We start from the raw sequence: 22,908 nt of genomic DNA, 5'->3' as shown, positions 1-22,908 counted from the left end.
GTAGCATGAAACCAGTCAGAAGACTGATGTGTCACAAAAAAATTTTGTATCTTGTACACAGGAGCTACATCAATGAAAATAAATTTCTACATCTCTAGGTATGTATAATATTGTGTATGTTGACACTGACAGAATAACTTGGGCCTCATATTTACAAAGAAGTCTTATCGAAACCACATACAAACTCAGTCAAAGATTTTGAGAATTTTTTGCAGTATTTCGAGGACGTAAGTATGTTGGCAAATCGGTCCAACACCAAGAGGCTAACCTTTTCTGCCTAGCTCGAATATCCTTTCCCACGAGGCTGCATTACTTAATCCTAAAGCCTACAATACATCTCGATGTGTTGGTGAAACAGCATTCTGAATCAGACGCTTCAAGTAGGGGTTGTCATACAGCGCAAGAATTGTGCATTTTCAACTTCTCGCGGCGTAATGAATAATCCATTAAATTTCGGGCATTCAGCCGCGCAAATAAAATTTCTTCTACTGATATTTCGGCCGCGTATCGTCTGGCCATCTTCAGAGCGAGTCTGAAGATGGCCGGACGATACGCGGCCGAAATATCAGTAGAAGAAATTTTATTTGCGAGGCTGCATGCCCGAAATTTAATGGATTAGCGCAAGAATTAGTTACATCGAATAAAAGTTCTAGTGGTTGCACATTGTGATGAGGATCAAACTCATGTGGCCGATCTGAATCATGCAATACTCGCATGTACTGAGCACAAGGTAGCACAAGAAGTACTGCACAGGAAACGCGTTAGAAGGGGTTCTCCGCTACTTACAAGTGTTAGTTCCTTACTTTACCGAATCCATGTGAGTACACTTTGATGGCTGAATACTTACTCAAAGTTACAACACGTTATTCTAACTGGACTGTCTCCGTAAAAGCACTTCATCGAAAAGGACTTAGAGTACCAAGTTTAAATGTGTTTTGTTCTTGTTACATTGGTTATCTCTAAAGCTAAGCCTAATATTTTATTTTACTTTATGTCAATTTTTTTTAGGTTTTTACTGTTGTAACTACTGCTGGCCACGTGATCAACGCTGTAAAAACCCAAAATAAGTAAATGAATGAAATTGCCGTCTCCACGTTTTGAGTGATTAAGTTAGGACGTGGAGGACATGACACTGTAAAACAGTGAACACTTTTTTTATCGGTAGGTTGCTGTGGTCTTCAGTCCGAAGACTGGCTGATGCAGTTCTGTGCAACTCTCTTCATCTTTGCTTAGCTGCTGCACACTACATCCATTTCAACGTGACTATTACATCCCCTCTACACCTTTTACGAAAGTACGAATTTTGCCTTGCGTTTTTTCCTGTCGGTATGTGACAAAGGCTGACACAAAGGCTGACATGAGCCATAGAGGCTCTCGTCCTTTTCAATCTTTTTATTCGAGTACAAATGTGTGTTCAGCACCTGTAACGACTTGAAAATGACCTTAAGATCTAATCTGAAATAGTGGCGATTGTAATAAAGGAATAGTCAATGGTGACTATGGAGACATTTAAAACATTCTGTGACACTCTGAGCCGAAGTAAGTTACAAATCTGTCAAGCAAAAGTGGTGGTTGGCAACAGAGCCAGAAGGCTAATGCATGTATATTAAACGCAGCAGCTCCTGAGATTTAAATTGATCGAATTTGTGCAACCTTACGCACGGGGTTTATACTGTACTCAGAGGGACGGGCGTTGACTCCTCATCTAGCGGTGTAAAGATAGGTTTTCCACGGCTGCTCTTAAGGAGGCCCGAGCAAGACTAGCAATCTGAGGGTTCAGCCATGTCTGGCCAGCGATCCTCGTTCCTCCAGCGCTCCGCTTTTGGGAGCTTGTGTGTGAGCACTGTCCTTCCTGCTCTGGTGGTGCCTGGTTGAGTGGCTGGGACCTTACTTTTCTTTCCCGCCCGTCGACACCCCTCCCCCACCCCCGGGCCATTTTGTTCACTCTCGGAGTGTGACAGTAGCGTCTCCGGAACATCCATGTCCGTGGAATACTTTTGTCCACGCCTTCCGCTAAATCATTTCCGTCGGTTACTGGAGTGCTTTCTTGGAAAAAGACGAGTCTTGTTTCCTTCCCGCCGGCCGAAGTGACCGTGAGGTTAAAGGCGCTGCAGTCTGGAACCGCAAGACCGCTACGGTCGCAGGTTCGAATCCTGCCTCGGGCATGGATGTTTGTGATGTCCTTAGGTTAGTTAGGTTTAACTAGTTCTAAGTTCTAGGGGACTAATGACCTCAGCAGTTGAGTCCCATAGTGCTCAGAGCCATTTGAACCATTTGTTTCCTTCCCTGCCCTTCTCCTATCACAGGTGTTGCGCATTCTACAATAATATCATCGTCAATAGGAAGTTGTAACCCGATCTAGCTTTTTTCTGGGGAGCATATAATATTTTTGGCCAATTGGCTCAAATGAAACTTGATTTTCGTGTACTGGAAGACAGTCACCCCGTCCAATACTGCAGTATGTCAAAACCGTAAGTCAGTACAATATGGAGTAAACTCAACTGAGTGACACCTACTGCGTGTTAATCACTTACTGGATTCGTTGTCAGACACGTGAAACGAATGAGAAATACGTTTCTCGTCTTCCATTGGCTGTCGAAAGCACGATCTTATACGGAAGCGTCGCCCTTCCTGGCGTCTAATTATTTACTTTACCTTTTTATTTACTATTTTACTTATGTTTTTGTTATGATTATTATATTCAAAGTGGGTATGAGTAAGTATGATCGTTCCATACCAAATAGCATCTTAGTACTACTCCTAAATACTTTGTAGCGTACTCAAGATATTCGCCACTAATCTTGCAGTGTTTTTACTCTTAATAATATACATTACTTTGCGTTTATCCTCATTTGAAGGGAAATGCCATTCATTATACACTCCTGGAAATTGAAATAAGAACACCGTGAATTCATTGTCCCAGGAAGGGGAAACTTTATTGACACATTCCTGGGGTCAGATACATCACATGATCACACTGACAGAACCACAGGCCCATAGACACAGGCAACAGAGCATGCACAATGTCGGCACTAGTACAGTGTATATCCACCTTTCGCAGCAATGCAGGCTGCTATTCTCCCATGGAGACGATCGCAGAGATGCTGGATGTAGTCCTGTGGAACGGCTTGCCATGCCATTTCCACCTGGCGCCTCAGTTGGACCAGCGTTCGTGCTGGACGTGCAGACCGCGTGAGACGACGCTTCATCCAGTCCCAAACATGCTCAATGGGGGACAGATCCGGAGATCTTGCTGGCCAGGGTAGTTGACTTACACCTTCTAGAGCACGTTGGGTGGCACGGGATACATGCGGACGTGCATTGTCCTGTTGGAACAGCAAGTTCCCTTGCCGGTCTAGGAATGGTAGAACGATGGGTTCGATGTCGGTTTGGATGTACCGTGCACTATTCAGTGTCCCCTCGACGATCACCAGTGGTGTACGGCCAGTGTAGGAGATCGCTCCCCACACCATGATGCCGGGTGTTGGCCCTGTGTGCCTCGGTCGTATGCAGTCCTGATTATGGCGCTCACCTGCACGGCGCCAAACACGCATACGACCATCATTGGCACCAAGGCAGAAGCGACTCTCATCGCTGAAGACGACACGTCTTCATTCGTCCCTCCATTCACGCCTGTCGCGACACCACTGGAGGCGGGCTGCACGATGTTGGGGCGTGAGCGGAAGACGGCCTAACGGTGTGCGGGACCGTAGCCCAGCTTCATGGAGACCGTTGCGAATGGTCCTCGCCGATACCCCAGGAGCAATAGTGTCCGTAATTTGCTGGGAAGTGGCGGTGCGGTCCCCTACGGCACTGCGTAGGATCCTACGGTCTTGGCGTGCATCCGTGCGTCGCTGCGGTCCGGTCCCAGGTCGACGGGCACGTGCACCTTCCGCCGACCACTGGCGACAACATCGATGTACTGTGGAGACCTCACGCCCCACGTGTTGAGCAATTCGGCGGTACGTCCACCCGGCCTCCCGCATGCCCACTATACGCCCTCGCTCAAAGTCCGTCAACTGCACATACGGTTCACGTCCACGCTGTCGCGGCATGCTACCAGTGTTAAAGACTGCGATGGAGCTCCGTATGCCACGGCAAACTGGCTGACACTGACGGCGGCGGTGCACAAATGCTGCGCAGCTAGCGCCATTCGACGGCCAACACCGCGGTTCCTGGTGTGTCCGCTGTGCCGTGCGTGTGATCATCGCTTGTACAGCCCTCTCGCAGTGTTCGGAGCAAGTATGGTGGGTCTGACACACCGGTGTCAATGTGTTCTTTTTTCCATTTCCAGGAGTGTAGGAAGTGGAAATCTTGTCCAAATCTTTCGTTCAAGCGACGATACAATGTCTTTAGCCAACAATCTCATAGTGCCGCTGAACCTGTCTGCTAAATCCTTTATGTACGGTGAGGACGTTATAAGCTCTATTAACTTCCTAGGGGCACATACGATGAAATTTTAGTTTCTTTAGAAATTGTTCAAATGCCTCTGAGCACTATGGGACTTAACTTCTGAGGTCATCAGTCCCCTAGAACTTAGAACTACTTAAACCTAACTAACCTAAGGATATCACACACATCCATGCCCGAGGCAGGATTCCAACCTGCGACCGTAGCGGTCGCGCGGTTCCAGACTATAGCGCCTAGAACCGCTCGGCCACTCCGGCCGGCAGTTTCTTCAGAATTTTCGCCGTTCAGTATCATCTTCGTTCAGTATTATCTTAGTCGTCGTGTCAGTCACATAAAGAGGGTGAACAAAAATATGGAAACACTACGAACATAACACGTTGTCATGCATAATACGTTGTGTTAAAAACGTTGGCATTCAAAACAGCGTTCATTCGTCTCTAAATGGATAAGGACAGTACCGCTTCTGTATGGGTTTAAATGGAATCTTATCCCATTATTTCTGCAAAAGAGTGGCATGGTCAGGTAACGTTGATGAAGGTGGATAGCGATCAAGCATCGTTCTCTCCAAAGTAGATCACAAAGGCTCTATAGTATTGATATATGGTTACTTAGGCGGCATTCTCGTGCTCACAAAAACAGTCGTAGACGATACTATCTGTGTGAACAGAGGTCTTGTCTTGGAACACAGCATCACCATTTCGGAACAAACATTGTACAACTAGGTGGACTTGATCGACCAAAATGGCAGTGACGCGACCTTGCCCACTAACTATGAGGCCCATGGAATATCACGATACAGCTCCACGAATCACCCTCGAACGTCCGCCATGGTTCGCTCTTGGGACGTAAACTCGGCTACGAGTTGGAAACGGTGAAACAATAATCATCCGACCAAACGACTTTCTTCCATCGCTCGCTAGTCGAGACGTTTTGTCTTCAGCACTCTTTCTTGTTGCCGTCATTTGCTTACAGTTCCAGCTCGTCCTGCATTTCCCCGCTTAGTGAGAACATTTCGTCTTCTTTCGGTGCTGACTGGGTTCGTGGGTGCGACGTTCAGTCCTGCAGCGACTTTCGCAGCTGTCGTCCTGTTCTTTTACATCACAGTTATCTTCAATGACCGTCTGTCGCAATCACTCAACACAAACTTTCTTCCGCGGTGAGACTTAGTGGATGATGTTACTCAGCTTTTACAGTGTGGCAAAATCTTCGATATGATGCATCTTAAAACGTCAACCAATTCGAACAATGCAGTAAATGAAGCAGGCAAAGAGGAATACAAACGACTCAAAAATGATATCGACAGGAAGTGCAAAATGGCTAAGCAGGGAAGGCTAGAGGACAAATGTAAGGATGTAGAGGCTTATCTCACTAGGGGTAAGATAGATACTGCCTACATGAAAATTAAAGAGACCTTTGGAGAAAGGAGAACCACTTGCATGAATATCAAGAGCTTTGATGGAAACCCAGTTCTAAGCAAAGAATGGAAAGTAGAAAGGTGGAAGGAGTATATAGAGGTTCTATACAAGGGCGATGTACTTGAGGACAATATTATGGAAATGGAAGAGGATGTAGATGAAGATGAAATGGGAGATATGATACTGCGTGAAGAGTTTGATAGAGCACTGAAAGACCTGAGTCGAAACAAGGCCCCCAGAGTAGACAACATTCCATTATAACTACTGACAGCCTTGGGGGAGCCAGTCCTGACAAAACTCAACCATCTGGTGAGCAAGATGTATGAGACAGGCGAAATACCCTCAGACTTCAAGAAGAATATAATAATTCCAATCCCAAAGAAAGCAGGTGTTGACAGATGTGAAAATTACCGAACTATCAGTTTAATAAGTCACAGCTGCAAAATACTAACGCGAATTCTTTACAGACGAATGGAGGCAGCGTAGAGGGGAAAAATCGTAGAGGGAGACCAAGAGATGAATGCACTAAGCAGATTCAGAAGGATGTAGGCTGCAGTAGATACTGGGAGATGAAGAAGCTTGCACAGGATAGAGTAGCATGGAGAGCTGCATCAAACCAGTCTCAGGACTGAAGACCACAACAACAAACATTTGCTAAGGACTCAATTTAAGATTCATTCATAGTAGATTCAATTATCAGTCAGCACCTATTCTGTTACATCAAAATCCTAATCACTAAACTGTGGTGTGTGGCACATTAATTAACAGAGGTCAGTTACAATTTTGCAACGCACGTCTCGTAAACGACGTGCTACAACTACCGCTGCATCACTGGGGCAATATTTATGCACAGTACAGGGAAGATGAGCGGCTGCAGACAACATCACTGTTGGTGGACTCACCTGTCAGGACGACGAGCCAGACCGCCGCCTGTAGCAGACTCTCGAGTCGTCGCGACGCCGCCATCGCGCTGGCATAGTACTGCTCCGTGCCGACTCTTCACAAGGCGGTGGCCTCCATCGCCACCTGCAACCAACATTCTCTGTAGACACGACGAACACTAGAATGCTCTTGCTCAAAGTAATAAGCGTTTCCACATTCTCACAGTCAGTTTGAGATGGACCAGGAGTTCATTCGACCCATATTACTATTTCGCACCAATGAGAAAAATTCACATGGATACACTCAATAACAGTACGGGAAATCTCGACCACACGCCACAGCTGAGATCTAGGATCGTTGTTGAAAAATGGCTCTGAGCACTATGGGACTTAACAGCTGTGGTCATCAGTCCCCTAGAACTTATAACTACTTAAACCTAACTAACCTAAGGACATCACACACATCCATGCCCGAGTCAGGATTCGAACCTGCGACCGTAGCAGTCGCGCGGTTCCTAACTGAGCGCCTAGAACCGCTCGGCCACCGTGGCCGGCTAGGATCTTTGTCTTAACTTTCACAAAATGTTGTACCCGCACAGCATCTTCCCTGGCTACAGAAGTCGAAGCTGCTTCTGATGATGATGACGACGATGATGATGACGACGATGATGATGACGACGATGATGATGACGACGATGATGATGACGACGATGATGATGACGACGATGATGATGACGACGATGATGATGACGACGATGATGATTGGTTTGTGGGACGCTCAACTGCGTGGTCATCAGCACCCATACAAAGTCCCCATTTTTACACAGTGAAATCAAGCCACTGTCACTAATAATTATGATGAGGATGAAACGATGATGGCAACACAAACACTCAGCCCCGCGCAGAGAAAATCTCCAACCCGACCGGGAATCGGACCCGGGATCCCATGATCCAGATGCAGCAACGCTAGACCACTAGACCACGAGCTGCGGACAACTGCTTCTGCGTCGCATAACTGTCGTACTGTGTGCCATCCCCTTCAATATGTTGCTCTATGCTACGTGACGCAGCAGGCGCGGCCCTCTCTCGGAAAGGAACCGCGTAGCTCGATAAAGTTGCAGTCCCGGTAAGAGAGGTTCTTTAAGCGAGAGGATAATTTTCTCCGTGTGTCCATCTGGGGTGCTCTGAACATACGTCTCAGGTTGATAATATTGTGGAAATGGATCGACATGATGATCTCAGTGATCCCATTTGGGATAGCATCAAACTAGGAGCACGTTAACTGGTGCATTCGCAACGATATCTTGATGACCGTGGTTTACTCGGACTGCTGGATATAGTCCTAGGCGTGGTGTGTGGTGGAGAAGCGAGACCAGCTCGCTTCTTGCGTTGAAGACCGATTGAATTGTACCGGACGGTCTAAGCTATACTTGGAACCATTTCTGACCAGAGTCGAGCAACAACCGTAGGGCTTCCTGGAAACCATGCCTTACCACATAGTCCACAGTATGCAGAGCCACTGCTGGTCACTTACAACCGCGTGTCCTGTGCATGTAGTCGTGAATCCATACATATAAAAATGGATGTCTGTACGTATATGTATGAATGTATATTATGCATCTCCTCCTAGGCCACTGGACCGATTTCGAGCAAACTTGGTACACCCATTGTCCGTAAATTATCGCTGTGGGGCAAGTAGCATCGGCCTTTCGGAGGGGTGGGGGTGGAAGTGAAAAAGCAATGTAGCCTACGTCGTGCGAATAGTCATTCTTCTGTCATCCAGTATTTGAGAATGAGAGCACTTAGTGACTTGGAACAAACATTTACAAATAAATTCAAAACTTATTAAACTTTTTCTCGTTGACACATCCCATAAAATGAAAAGAGAAACCATTATGGTTCACTACGTTTTCGCAGTTCATGCAGTAACACTGTTTCACGAAGCACGACATTTTAATTCCTTAATTATTTACTTCTGCGTTCGCGGCACATTTCGCAGACAGTACTTACACATATCACTAAATGTACCGGCAAACTTAGATCATTGTATGACACACAGTTCAGAAGATATGACGTCAAATAGTGAAAAACTGAGGCATCATGGCGTTTTAATTTATTATTTCGTTACTACGAACTCTATTCGTGACAATTTGACAGACGGTATCCACATATGTCGCTGAATTTGCTGAATGTACCTACAAAAATATATCATACAACACATAGTTCAGGAGATCTGACATCATAAACACTGAATTGCGATAACAAATCGCGCATCGTGTATGATGATTTAATTTATTTACTTAATTATTACTAACTCTATTCACAATACATTTCGCGGATAATAGCCACATAAACCCCAACATGTATCTGAAAAATATTATATCAATGTATAGCACATAATTCAGGAGATACGACTTCATAAACCTTAAGCTGGGTAAAAATGAAACTGCAGGGCGAAATTCGCTAGAGATACAGGTGAAATACATTTACGACTGGGTGTGACATATGTTAATATTATTTGAAATATATTTGATGATATGAAGACTGAAGCAAAGAATGAAAATTTGTACCAAGAGCAGGAGTCCAACCCAGATCTCCTGCTCACAAGGCAAATGCACTAACGACTGTGCCACATCGGCACATTGGTTTTGCACAGCTGTACGGACTACCTTATCACGCCTCTCCCATCAATCCAAATTTTCATTCACGCCTCAACCAACTTGGTAGTCAACCTAAACTCGAATTGCATTGCATAGGCTCTCCAACTGTATTGGAATAGCACCTCAGTAACCATATAGTTTCCTTGGTTAAAAGCACTTATTACTGGGTTTCAGTCAGGTCCCCCACTTCGTTTGATGCTGAGGTGCTATTCCAATACAGTTGGGGAGTCTCTGCAACACTGTTCAAGTTTAGGGGGGATACCAAGTGGGTTGAGGCGTGAATGGGGATTTGGACTGAGGAGGGGAGCGTGCTAGCATAGTCCATGCAGTGGTGCAAAGCCACTGTGCCAGGGTGGCGTAGTGGTTAGAGGATCTGCCTAGTGAGGAGAAGACCCAGGTTCGAATCCTGGCTGTAGTAGAAGCTTTCATTTGTCGCATCAATCTCCATATGTACATCATAGATGACTGAGACTTCAAAAGGTCTCTTGAACAATATAGTTTCATTGATATTTGACATGTGTGTTCAATAAACCTGATGCTAATTTAAAATTTAATCTGTTTCATGATAACTCTTTGGTTATATTTGAAAACAGTTTCCCTAAAAAATACTGAAATATAATTGTAACAAACCAACCATGGCTTACTAAAGGGATAAAAAATCTTGTAAACAAAAAAGGGAAACGTATCTTATAGCTATAAGGAGCAATGATCCAGAAACGTTATAAAAACTACTGAACCGTATTAATAAAAGTTACTAAAAAGTCCAGAATTATGTGCATAATGTCTGAAATTAGCACCACTGATAATGAAATTAAAACAATTTGGAATATTGTTAAAAGGGAAACAGGGCAACTGAGATCACAAGAAGACTGTATTTCTATCAAACTCAATGAAACGTTTGTTATCAAAGAGTCAGAAGTAGAAAACATTTTTAATAATTATTTTTAAGTGTTGTAGTGATAATAGGATCCAGCTATTCAATAAAAAATGCAAGGCAGTATATGGAAGAGGCAATACCTATGCCATTTGATGAAACTGAAATTCAACCCTCCTCTCCAAGTGAAATTAGGAAAGTAATATATTCACTCAAAACTAAAAGCTCACACGGAATTGATGGCATTTCCACCAGAGTACTAGAAGCTTGTTTCCAGCAGATCAGTAGAATTCTCAGCCACATATGTAGTAGCTCTATGAAACAGGACATTTTTGGAGACAGACTGAAATACGCTATTCTTAAACCATTCCAAAATAAAGGGGCAGGTCTGATACTAATAACTACCACCCAGTCTCATTTCTAACAGCTTTATCCAAAATTCTTGTAAAACTAATACATTCAAAAGTAGCGTCACACTTATCTAAAAATGAAGTATTAACAAAACGTCAGTTTGGTTTTCAGAAAAGCTTTTCAACAGACAATGCTGTTGAGCCGTGTCTCGGCTCTTAACATGTATCGCGCTGTCAAAATTGTTCTGAGCCCTTCCATTCCATCGTCAATTGATTCTTTCATATTTATCGTTATGCTGCGTACAATTCTGTTGAGATTCTCCTCTGGCGGCGTGTCTGGTCTTATCGATCTTCGAGTCGTTGCTTCCTATTAGCCTTGTGTAAGGGAATAAGATCTTTGGGGAGATGGCCGGTTGGTTGCCTAGCGGTGACGAGTCGGTCGGTCGGTTTTTAAAATCGGGAATTAGAGAATGTCGTACGATGAGACTGCGACGTGACGTGGCGGTGTAGAGTTGGCTGTTGTTCCGATAAGCCGCGTGGTCTATCCTGGCGGTGCGAGACATATGGACCGAGTTGACGGGACAAGGCTGTAAGCTCTTGCTGTGATCACCCGTGGGCCACGGCTGTGGTTCCGAGTCACTACTTGGTGGGAGCGGCAACGGATTTCTCTAAATTGTCCTCCTAACCTGAGGAGTGGTATTTCACCGCCGTGGGTGTAGAGAAGACGAGGGCTCCGGTAACAGAGCGCGTGGCTGCGTGACTGTGCCCAGTTGGGTAAGCTGACGACGTGGACACGGTCGGGTGTGAGGAACCTTTGCATCGGAGTTCACCTGCTGTTTCTCTGATAAACTGCAAGTTAAGTTGGTTAAAGATTTTGATGTTAATTGAAGAACTTTGGTTTGTGCAACCAGCATCTTTTCTGCCTTATGGCCTCCTGCATTCTGATTTACTGTCCCTGTCGCCGGTGTAATTATAGACAGCGATCTTTTGTTCTTATTAGTACTGCCTGGGATGAAGTGTATTTTTGGGCAGGGATTATGGTTCCTGATTTGATTCCTCCTCCTCCCCTGGCCTCGCGTGAGGTCGATGTGATTGCTGAATGTGACGCGTTGTGGGTCTGTTAGTCGGCTTCTAGCCCTGAGCATCTTTCGGGAGACAATTATTGTAAAATGTTAAATGGTTGTATTTTATTCTGATTGTTTTTGGCCACTGTTCAAAACGGTTAAGTTTGCCTTTCATTGGTGTGTGTGTGTGTGTGTGTGTGTGTGTGTTTTTTTTTTAATTACGTGGCTTTAAAATTGTTAGTTATTGTGAAAGGTGAACAACTGTATCTTTACTTTGATTGTTTTAATCTACTTGCTATTCTTTGAAAATGCTAGTTCTGCCTCCCTGTCAGCGAGCCCTTGTAATTTAATATCTTGTTGTGCCAAAAATTAAAAGAAGTGGCTCCCTACATGTTCGGTAGCGAAATTGTATGCAACTTGGTGTTTTTGTTTCATTGCTTGGAAAGTTTTAATTTTGTTATTAAACGCTTTAACAAAGTCTGTTTTAAGTAAAATGGCTTGGCCGTTAACTGTAAAGTAAATTGTTTTGAAAAGGCACTCATGCCTGCTAGCTTTTTGGATCTGTTCCTGGTCAAGTGCTAAAGAAATAACTTTTAATGGTTGAAGTAATCAATAAAGAAATTGTAAATCGCAGTAACCAACTAATTTTGGCCCCGTTTCTCAACTGGGGGTTTTCCTTGATTAATCGTAACCCCCGTCTCAGCTGTATATGCTTTCATTGATCAAATATTAAATGCTCTGAATAACCGAACATCACCCATATTGATATTTGATGGTCTCTCAAAGGCTTTTGAACGTGTAAATCACGAAATTCTTCTAGATAAGCTTAAGTATTGTGATATGAGTGGGACAGTGCACAAATGGTTTAATTGATATTTAACTGGAAGAATGCAGAAGGTTGAATTTCACAGTACAGATAGTCTGCAAATATCAGCAGAACTCTCTAATTGGGGAAGTATCAAGAATGGTGTCTCATAGTGTTCATATATATTTATATATTAACGATTTGCCGCTCTATTTTCATGAAGATGCAAAGCTAGTTCTTTTAGCTGGTGATACAAGTATCATCAGCTGAGGAAACTGCAAATAATGTCTTTCAGAAAATTTCTTAGTGGTTCTTTGCAAATGGACTCTCACTAAATTTTGAGAAAACACAGTACAAACAATTCTGTACAATAAATATCATAACACCGTTGATAAATATAGACTTTGAAGAGAAGTCTGTCGCTAAGGCAGAATATTCAAAATTTCACGGTGTGTGCATTGATGAGAAATATAACTTGAAGAAGCACATTGATGATCTGCCGAAACAGTTAGGTTCAGCTACTTATGCTGTTAGGTTACTGAGAGAAATATATCAGTAAATTAGCCTAAAATGGCTATATTCATTCAATACGTTCATATGGCATTATATTTTGGGATAATTCACCATTAAGAGAAAAAGTATTGATTGCACAAAAGCGTGTAATCAGAATAATAGTTGGAGCCCACCCAAGATCACATTGCAGACATTTACTTAAGAAACTCGGAATATTCACAGAACCTTCGAAATACATATATTCACTTATAAAATTTGTATTAATAACCCATCAATTCAAAAATGATAGCGAAGTGCATAGCCACAACATTAGAAGGAAGAACGATCTTCACTATCATGGATGAAATCTGACTTTGGCACAGGAAGGAGTGAATTTTGGTGCCACAAAAATCTTTGTTCATTCGTCAAATACCCTTAAATGTCTGACAGATAGCCAACCAACATTTAAAAAGCAAATTAAAAGAATTTCTGAGTGAGTTCCTTCTATTCAATAGATGAATTTTTAGATATGAAGAAGTAACTGTAAAAAAATTAATTATATTATGTAAAGAGAATTTATGTTAAAATGACACGTTCCACATCATCACAGAATATCTTATTCATGATCTATGGAACAAGTATTAATCTAATGTAATGTAATGCAGACAAGGCCACAGGTGGGAAGCTCATGCTGAACCCCTGGAATGATTTCACCACTTTTCGTACAGATACTAGTAATAACATAATTACCGCGTTTAGTGCTCTATACTTTAAGAAATATCATACAATAAAGAAAGTACATTCGAAAACGCAACATGAATTCAGTCAACGATATAGAAGCCATACTCCGTGATTAGAAATCAGAATCCTTAATTGATCATCGATCCGCGCCTCCTCCCCCACTATGGTCCGCTTCTGCGGGGGCTGACCAGTTGAACAGGGAGGGCTGTCTCTTTGGGAAATGAGGTGCGTAGCGTTGCCGTCCTTCAAGCAGTGTGCCCGCATCTCGTGGTCGTGCGGTAGCGTTCTCGCTTCCCACGCCCGGGTTCCCGGGTTCGATTCCCGGCGGGGTCAGGGATTTTCTCTGCCTCGTGATGGCTGGGTGTTGTGTGCTGTCCGTAGGTTAGTTAGGTTTAAGTAGTTCTAAGTTCTAGGGGACTTATGACCACAGCAGTTGAGTCCCATAGTGCTCAGAGCCAATTGAACCAATTGAACCTTCAAGCAGTGTCTTCCTACTTCGTTCCCTCCTTAGGCGACAGATCACTAGGGCCAAAATCGGCGGCTTTTGTCCGCTTGCCGAACTTCTTCGAAGCTTCTCAGTTTAAATTGATATACCTTAGTCCATCGTTTCCAAAACTGACCTGAAATCTTTGATTAAGATAAGACTGGTCTGCATTTCCAACCCAATGGGTAAAGTCAGTAAGCTTTCACCACCAAGAGGGTGTACTACAGTCAAAGCTTCAACGTTGTCTCCTTCTGAAATTAGTTTGGCATTTACTGCGCGTTAGATACTGACGAGGCCGATGCTGAACTGCTCTTCCGCTAACCGTGCCCTCCCTAGTACATTTCGCTCACCATTGCCCGCCCCCTCCCCACCGTCCTCCTTACAAGGCCGCGAGGAGACTCACGAACGCCTCATAATGCCATTCTTGGCGAGGAAATAACGAGTCTGTGACATGGTGAACGCGTTCCTCACTTCAGACAGCCCATCATTAGCAACGTGAAACGTTTCTGCATCGGCCATGTAGAAAGTCCCCGTCGAATGCTGTAAAGAGCAATTAAAGACGTGTCTATGCTAGTGTTGGTGCATAGTTACGGATTCCCTGCGAGTACTGTAGGAAAAATGAAGCATCTGTAAGGACTTTTTTGTGATAGCGCCCCGCAGAGGACCTGCGAAACGTAACTGTCCGCCAGAAGCGATACGCAACTATTCGGATATCTTACGAGAATCTTAGTTACACCTGCCAGTAGCTCCTCGAGTTTGCTGACGTGTTTCACCTCCTGATGAGGCATTTTCTCCCTTAAGAGAGTCATAGTTACCTCCGCCAGTTGCTCCAAGTGTTTGCTGATGTGTATGTCCTGGTGACGATGCACTTAGCTACCTTAAGAGAGTCATAGGTACTCCTGCCAGTTGCTCCCCCTTTTTGGCTTGGATTCTTGTGAATAAAATCTACCGCACTACCTGTTAAAATGTTTTTTAATAAATATTCACCACTGGTTTTGCAGCAGTAGAGATGCATCTTCAGGTGACCTGTGCAAGTAATTAAAATATTACAGACCTACCAATCAATGAGAGCTCAGTACTCACATCTTTTTAAAAAGTCATGGCGCGACAAACTGATAGCTTAGAACGAAGGTCCATCGTTCGTCGTCAGGACAAAACCGATAGCGCACTAAAATCGGTTGTCTATTAGTAAACTGACTGGGATTGTGCGGCACCTGTAAGCGATAGGAAGTTGTGTAAATTGATTTATTTTCCGACTCCCATTTAGTTATTGAAATCAACTAAAACATCCATATTAACGGGTCTTAACTTCGACAAATAAGTGTAATACGAGGTGCATTCAAGTTCTAAGGCCTCCGATTTTTTTTCTAATTAACTACTCACCCGAAATCGATGAAACTGGCGTTACTTCTCGACGTAATCACCCTGCAGACGTACAACATTTTTCACAACGCTATGATTCCATGGCAGCGGCGAAGGCTCCTTTAGGAGTCTGTTTTGACCACTGGAAAATCGCTGAGGCAATAGGAGCATGGCTGGTGAATGTGCGGCCACAGAGAGTGTCTTTCATTGTTGGAAAAAGCCAAAAGTCACTAGGAGCCAGGTCAGGTGAGAAGGGAGCATGAGGAATCACTTCAAAGTTGTTATCACGAAGAAACTGTTGCGTAACGTTAGCTCGATGTGCGGGTGCGTTGTCTTGGTGAAACAGCACACGCGCAGCCCTTCCCGTACGTTTTTGTTGCAGTGCAGGAAGGAATTTGTTCTTCAAAACATTTTCGTAGGATGCACCTGTTACCGTAGTGCCCTTTGGAACGCAATGGGTAATGATTACGCCCTCACTGTCCCAGAACATGGACACCATCATTTTTTCAGCACTGGCGGTTACCCGAAATTTTTTTGGTGGCGGTGAATCTGTGTGCTTACATTGAGCTGACTGGCGCTTTGTTTCTGGATTGAAAAATGGCATCCACGTCTCATCCATTGTCACAACCGACGAAAAGGAAGTCCCATTCATGCTGTCGTTGCACGTCAACATTGCTTGGCAACATGCCACACGGGCAGCCATGTGGTCGTCCGTCAGCATTTGTGGCACCCACCTGGATGACACTTTTCGCATTTTCAGGTCGTCATGCAGGATTGTGTGCACAGAACCTACAGAAATGCCAACTCTGGAGGCGATCTGTTCAACAGTCATTGGGCGATCCCCCAAAACAATTATCTCCACTTTCTCGATCATGTCGTCAGACCGGCTTGTGCGAGCCCAAGGTTGTTTCAGTTTGTTGTCACACGATGTTCTGCCTTCATTAAACTGTCGCACCCACGAATGCACTTTCGACACATCCATAACTCCATCACCACATGTCTCCTTCAACTGTCGATGAATTTCAATTGGTTTCACACCACGCAAATTCAGAAAACGAATGATTGCACGCTGTTCAAGTAAGGAAAACGTCGCCATTTTTAAGTATTTAAAACAGTTCTCATTCTTGCTGCTGGCGGTAAAATTCCATCTGCCGTACGGTGCTGCCATCTCTGGGATGTATTGACAATGAACGCGGCCTCATTTTAAAACAATTCGCATGTTTCTATTTTTTTCCCATTCGGAGAAAAAAAATCGGAGGCCTTAGAACTTGAATGCACCTCGTAGAGCCTTGAGCACCTTATCATATCGGTTTTTAATTTTATTATCAATAGTCATATTTAGACATTTTTTTAAAAAACAAACTTCTTTATCAGCCCTTGCTGGTTTTTAGGGTAGCATTAATTTGTATTATGAACTTTTTAACTGTTTTTAATTGTTTTAAAGAGAAATCCCTATGACTACACAACAGTAAGTAAATTTCATGCACTGTAAAGCCAACCGCCACCTTTCTAGACGTAGGGACAGTGAGTCCAAAAAGTATTTGTCTAGCTCCATATCTTTTAGAAAACAAAGTCTGTGTAACATGAAAAGAAATGCATACAAAATCTAAAGGGCCAGTCACGTAAGAAGTGCTTCGATAACCCAATTTTTCTTTTTTTAAAGCAAGGGAAGAAATACATCCAAATCGACAAAAAGGTTAACAAAACAGAAAATGTAATACAAGAGCTAGTTCATAAAGTATTCCTCCACCATCTGAACATGACGAAATTCTGCGCGCGGTAATTAAACTATGACGCTGACCCACGGTACACACTAGAGTCAACCGTGTGCGGCCCCACTCTATCGCCTGTTGTGCATCTGAACGGTGCCGATACAGTGCAATTAGCGCCATGGGCCGGAAGGGTAGTGGACGACGCTGATCGAAAGGAAACTTATTCTGCGCTTACATAATGAGTGCAAATCTTCTTACGAGATTACTGAAGTAGTCGGTAGACCTAGATCGACGTTTCAGTCGGCAATACGATCTATTTTGCGCAACAAAGTCATTAAGAAACCGACGACGTACCGGACGCCATCACACTTTGACCGATGCAGACGTGAGCTTTATAATGGGGGAAATGAAGAAAAAACCTAAAATCAGTACTCCTTAGTTGACTGGGGAGAAAGAAAGGGGAAAGAAGGAATGTGTCAACACAATCAAAAATACCTACAAAACGTATGGGTATCACGGCCGGGTAGCGCGCAAGAAATTTTGCGATGGAACATAGATTCAAAAAAGAAGACTTCTGGAATAGAGTAATATTTTCTGAAGAGAGTAAATATAACGTATTCGTGTCGGATGGCAGGCGACTAGTGTGCGTAAGAAGAATGCGGAGATCATGCCACGCAATCTTGTACCAATAGTTAAACACGGTGGTGGATCCCTGATGGTGTGAGGTCTTATGAGTGCTGCAGGTGTTGGGCCGGCCGATGTGGCCGAGCGGTTCTAGGCGCTTCAGTCTGGAACCGCGCGACCACTACGGTCGCAGGTTCGAATCCTGCCTCGGACATGGATGTATGTGTTGTCCTTAGGTTAGTTAGGTTTAAGTAGTTCTAAGTTGTAGGGGACTGATGACCTCAGATGTTAAGTCCCATAGTGCTCAGAGCCATTTTTGCAGGTGTTGGAAAATTACACTTCATGGAAGGTACGATGGATCACCTCATATGTATATCAACATTTTAAAGGACAATCTGAATCCTAGCGCCGAAAAATTAGGTCTGCAAGGAAATTACATTTTTCCACAAGATAACGACCCAAAACATACGGCTCTAAATACACTCCTGTACAATACCCCAAAACAACACCCATCGTCAGAGCTCAGACATTAATCCTTTGGAAAGTACTGGAAGATGGCATCAGGAGAAGACGCATTTATAACAAGAGAGACCTAAAAGAAGCACTTCAAGACGAATGGGACAAAATTCCAGCCTCTCTGACGGCAAACGTGACCCAGACGACTACAAGCATAATAGCTGCAAAGGGAAATCCCACTAAATCTTAATTTTTGTAATTGAAGTCATATTTTCACATTGTAAATTTTAAAAAAATATGAGTGGACAAATACTTTTCGAAGGACCCCTTGAATAAATTCTCCGTTTTGTCAAATTTGTTATCGCTATGGATGTATTTATTTCCTTGTTCATCAATAAAAATGACTTACCAAGATTCGATACATGACTAGATGTTCACATTTTATGTTCCCTTCCTTCCACATGACATATACTTAGTTTTTTAAAGAAATTTGGACTCACTGTGGTCAATTCGGTCCGAGGCTCGCGCTGGCGCCGCTTCACATACGTGGCTCGTAGTAACGACCCATCGGTAGTGTTTACGGTGTCGCCGTGAACACTTCTATGCTGTCTGTGGCATGGAAAGACATTCGAGGCTCTATTACACTTACCTGTCGAAGTTAAGACAGGTTAATGTGGAATTTTCAGTTACTTCCCATAATTATACCGGAGTCACAAATTTTAATAGGTTTTTCTGGCCATCTTTCACTTACAGTTGCCGCTCGAGTCCAGTCAGTTTAATCATAAATAAGCGCTTCTGACGTGCAATCGGTTTTATCTTGACGAAGAATGGTGAGATTTGGCTGCGAGTTACCACTCTGCCCCGCCATGACTTTTTCAAAACTTGTGAATAGTCAGCTCTCATTGATTATGGCACTTAAAGATAGTACGCATCTCTTTTAAAAACCGTTGTAATTCTGTATCGTTTCAATTTCTTGTACAGATCACCTGAAGAAACATGCGGAACCAGTGTTGTCTTTTAATAAAGGTAACAGCCAGTACGGAAGATTTTACTTACCATGTGCAATTTTGCATGCAGTTGCCCGACCTCTAAAATTGAACAACTGTACTTGATCGAATGGTGGGGGAGCTTCTACAGTAAATTGTGCATAGCTTTAATTAATTGTTTAATTTTTCCCTTAATTTTTTCTACTGGTTTAACAGCTTCCCATTCATTACTTTGATTTTATTATTGAGTGTCTAGTGCCAACTATCTTTATTCAAGATTTCCTTTTGATAATAAGGGCCATAACTCATTTCGAAGTGGCATTGGACAGCACTGGAAATCGCAGCACACACTGACATCCTGTGAAGAGACTCCGCATAAGAAAAATTCCACCCAAGACACTTGACTGATTTGTACAGTCACCGTGCGTCTGTACCACAGGGTCACATGTCACAGTGTCAGCAAGGACCTTTACTCTTTACTGGACACATTGTTCCCATGCCTCAAGCTGTATCGTTTCAGGTCTTCTGAACATTAATATGCACTCGATGCACTAATGATAAAATTTAACTTATTTGGAAAATATCAGTCCGGCTTCCGTAAGCATCACAGAACGAACACTGCACTAATCAAGGCAACAGATGACCTAAAACATACCACGGACAACCGTAAGGTTACTCCTACATATTTTTAGACTGTCAACTTTGACATACTGCTCAGAAAAAAAATGTGACAGCAAAATTTTTCACATACTGCGCTGAAGTGGTTTGAAAGCTACTTGAAAAACCAGCAAAGTATGGGTATGAAACAGAGTTCTGGAAGCATGTTTCCTCGTGAGTGCCACAAGGATCAGTATTACGCCCACTCTTGTTTTCTCCGTATGTCAATGACGTTTCATCAGTTTTGTCTTCCTGTAAATATCATTTCTATGCCGACGACGTCCACTTCTACCCAAGTGCGAGGCCTGAAGTTATAAATACTGCAATTCCCCAGATGAATGAAGATCGGTCTCAAGTAGTAAATTTGGCGGGAAACCTGAGGTTCAAAATAAACGCAAAGAAGTGGTAAGTAACATCAGTATTCATCATAATTTAGTAATTCCGCGATCAATGGCGTCCCATTCAACTTGACGGCATCTCAAAAGCCTATCGGCAAGCAGTGAAGAACATGCGTCTAACTTCGGATACACCAAATGCTATGCCCACTGTACTTCCCGTCTCATCAGTGCACAAGCAGCCCCAGTACCTCGATTCAGAAATTACACATCGCTCGTGCAATCGTAATATAAACACAAGGTCAACATAAGGTCTCACCTACCTAGTATCACAGCCGTGCCAATTCATAAGACAAGAACATTTCAACCTCCTTAGCTGTGGCATGTGTCCGCGTCTGCAACAAGCTGCTGTAACATATATATTACAAATTATTAGAAAATTCGCGTTACTTCTGGTGTTGGTCAGAGGATACGTAAAGATGCGAAGGAATCAATTGCTCGTAGTGTGAGTCCTTACCAATACTGACATGACTCGCTTGTCTCTAAAGAATAACATCAAATTTATTATGGCCAATGTAAAACTCCACATCGTTTTCCACCAGCAAAGCACAAGCTATAGGGAAAGTTGGATAATATACATTATGTACGAGAACCAGAGCGATTAGTAATAACGAAAGACAATAAGCAAAGAGCTCGGATAAAAAAGGGCATAAGACAAGGACATATTGTTACTTCTACTGCTCATCCAGTAAGTGGAAGTACACAAAGGGAAGTTTATCTATGTTGTTTTCGGTGTGTTTTGTATGGTTTTTGTATGTTTTGAACTGTATTCATAGTTTTTATTTTTGTACACGTCGAGTGTCGAATGGTTCAAATGGCTCTAAACAGTATGGGACTTAACATCTGAGGTCATCAGTCCCCTAGACTTACAACTACTTAAACCTAACTAACCTAAGGACATCACACACATCCATGCCCGAGGCAAGATTCTCTAGCCTGCGACCGTATCAGTCGCGTGGTTCCGGACTCAAGCGCCTAGAACCGCTCGACCACAGTGGCCGGCTTAGGGTGTCGAAACGTCGGTATTATTTTGTAGTCATTTCTACGTGTTATAAAATTTCGTGGCCTGGTAATCAAAAGAATTTCTATCACTGGTCGTGTAAGCCTATGACATCTAATTTACTTGTCCGAATGAAGTTTATTTGATGTTCATTGCCTGAAAATAACGCCTAATCAATTTTCATACACTGTGATTCATCGAAAATAAGTCATCCAGTAGTTGGCACAGGTTGCAGTAATGAATCTAAGGGCATACACTGAAGGAAGTCGAGGCGTTAGTTGCCCCTCTCCTTTCCGTGCGGACGGTTATAATTCAGAGTTGTGAAGGAAATTTGGTTATGCTACCGAAGTTACGTCCCACGCTGGCTTTTTAGGTGAAAAATATGAAGATATCATGCAGTTTATTTAATCGTATGGCTAGGGCCCGGCGTCGCGTGCCAGTCTTTCAATATGACGCCACTTCGGCGACCTGCAGTCGACGAGGATGATAGGATGATGGTGAGACAGCACAACACCCAATCCCTGGGCGGATAAAATTCCCCGACCCAGGCAGGAATCGAACCCGGGCCCCGAAGATTGACAATCCATGACGCCGACCATTCAGCTACCGGGAGCGGACATCATGCAGTGAAAACCCGGTAACAGTAAATTTTCTCGGCAAAAATGTGAGCTGGTAGATGGAAACAGAAGAAAACTGCGATAGGAATTGTAAATATGCACTGCATGCATCCGTTGTTGAAGAATTATGAGGTGGCAAACGTTACATAAAACAATGAAACATACCTACTTAGTGGCGGGCACAGATATATCTCAAGGAGGAGGCGCTCTAGATATCTTGAGCTACCTTTACTCTTACCGTAGTAAAAAATAATCAAAATGTGTGTGCAATCTTATGGGACTTAACTGATAAAGCCATCAGTCCCTAAGCTTACACACTACTTAACCTAAATCATCCTATGGACAAACACAAACACCCATGCCCGAGGGAGGACTCGAACCTCCGCCGGGACCAGCCGCACAGTCCATGACTGCAGCGCCTTAAATCGCTCGGCTAAGGAATAATCAAGTCCAGTGCAAAGTTTAAGAAAGTTTTACTTAAACTAATTATGCACATAAACAAGACAATGCCATCTTATGATATAAAAACCTTATAATCGTGGTTCTCTTCCTTAAATGATGAATTCTATGCGCCTATTTTTCCTCGCAAATTGGTTAATTACATCATCAATAGGGCAGTCAATTTCAGCGTGAGTGCTCAAAAGGGCTAAGCCATTAAGTCGATCCCTTTATTCCAGACAGAAACGTATAAAATACGATGACGTGGACGTGCGTGCTATATAGGAAAGTACTACTACTCGATAACTCGATTCAGTCGAGTCGACTGACGGAGAGAAACGAACGAATAGCGTGCAGGCTGACTGGCGGGGACGGCACGGGTGGCAATATGGGAGTCGCCACAAGGGCGGTCGGGGGGGGGGGGGGGGGGGAGGGGTGAAGGGGGGGGGGTGCCTCGCGCGTCCACCATGTATGCGCCACTGTAC

General features: G+C 43.5%; 1 protein-coding gene across 1 annotated transcript in view; it reads right to left on the bottom strand.

The window, feature by feature from the left end:
• The window catches only part of LOC126416258 (inactive pancreatic lipase-related protein 1), a 235,990-nt gene that overhangs the window by 166,429 nt on the left and 46,653 nt on the right, over nucleotides 1-22,908 (bottom strand). Inside the window, exon 2 of the mRNA XM_050083888.1 lies at nucleotides 6,728-6,851. Within this exon, the coding sequence (XP_049939845.1) occupies nucleotides 6,728-6,791 (64 nt within the window). The 5' untranslated portion in view covers nucleotides 6,792-6,851. The remainder of the gene's footprint in view (nucleotides 1-6,727; nucleotides 6,852-22,908) is intronic.

The sequence above is a fragment of the Schistocerca serialis genome, chromosome 8, assembly GCF_023864345.2.
Source record: "Schistocerca serialis cubense isolate TAMUIC-IGC-003099 chromosome 8, iqSchSeri2.2, whole genome shotgun sequence".
In the NCBI taxonomy this organism is placed as follows: Eukaryota; Metazoa; Arthropoda; class Insecta; order Orthoptera; family Acrididae; genus Schistocerca; species Schistocerca serialis.
The sequence above is the reverse complement of the archived record's forward strand: the minus strand, read 5'-3'. Positions and strand labels throughout refer to the sequence as shown.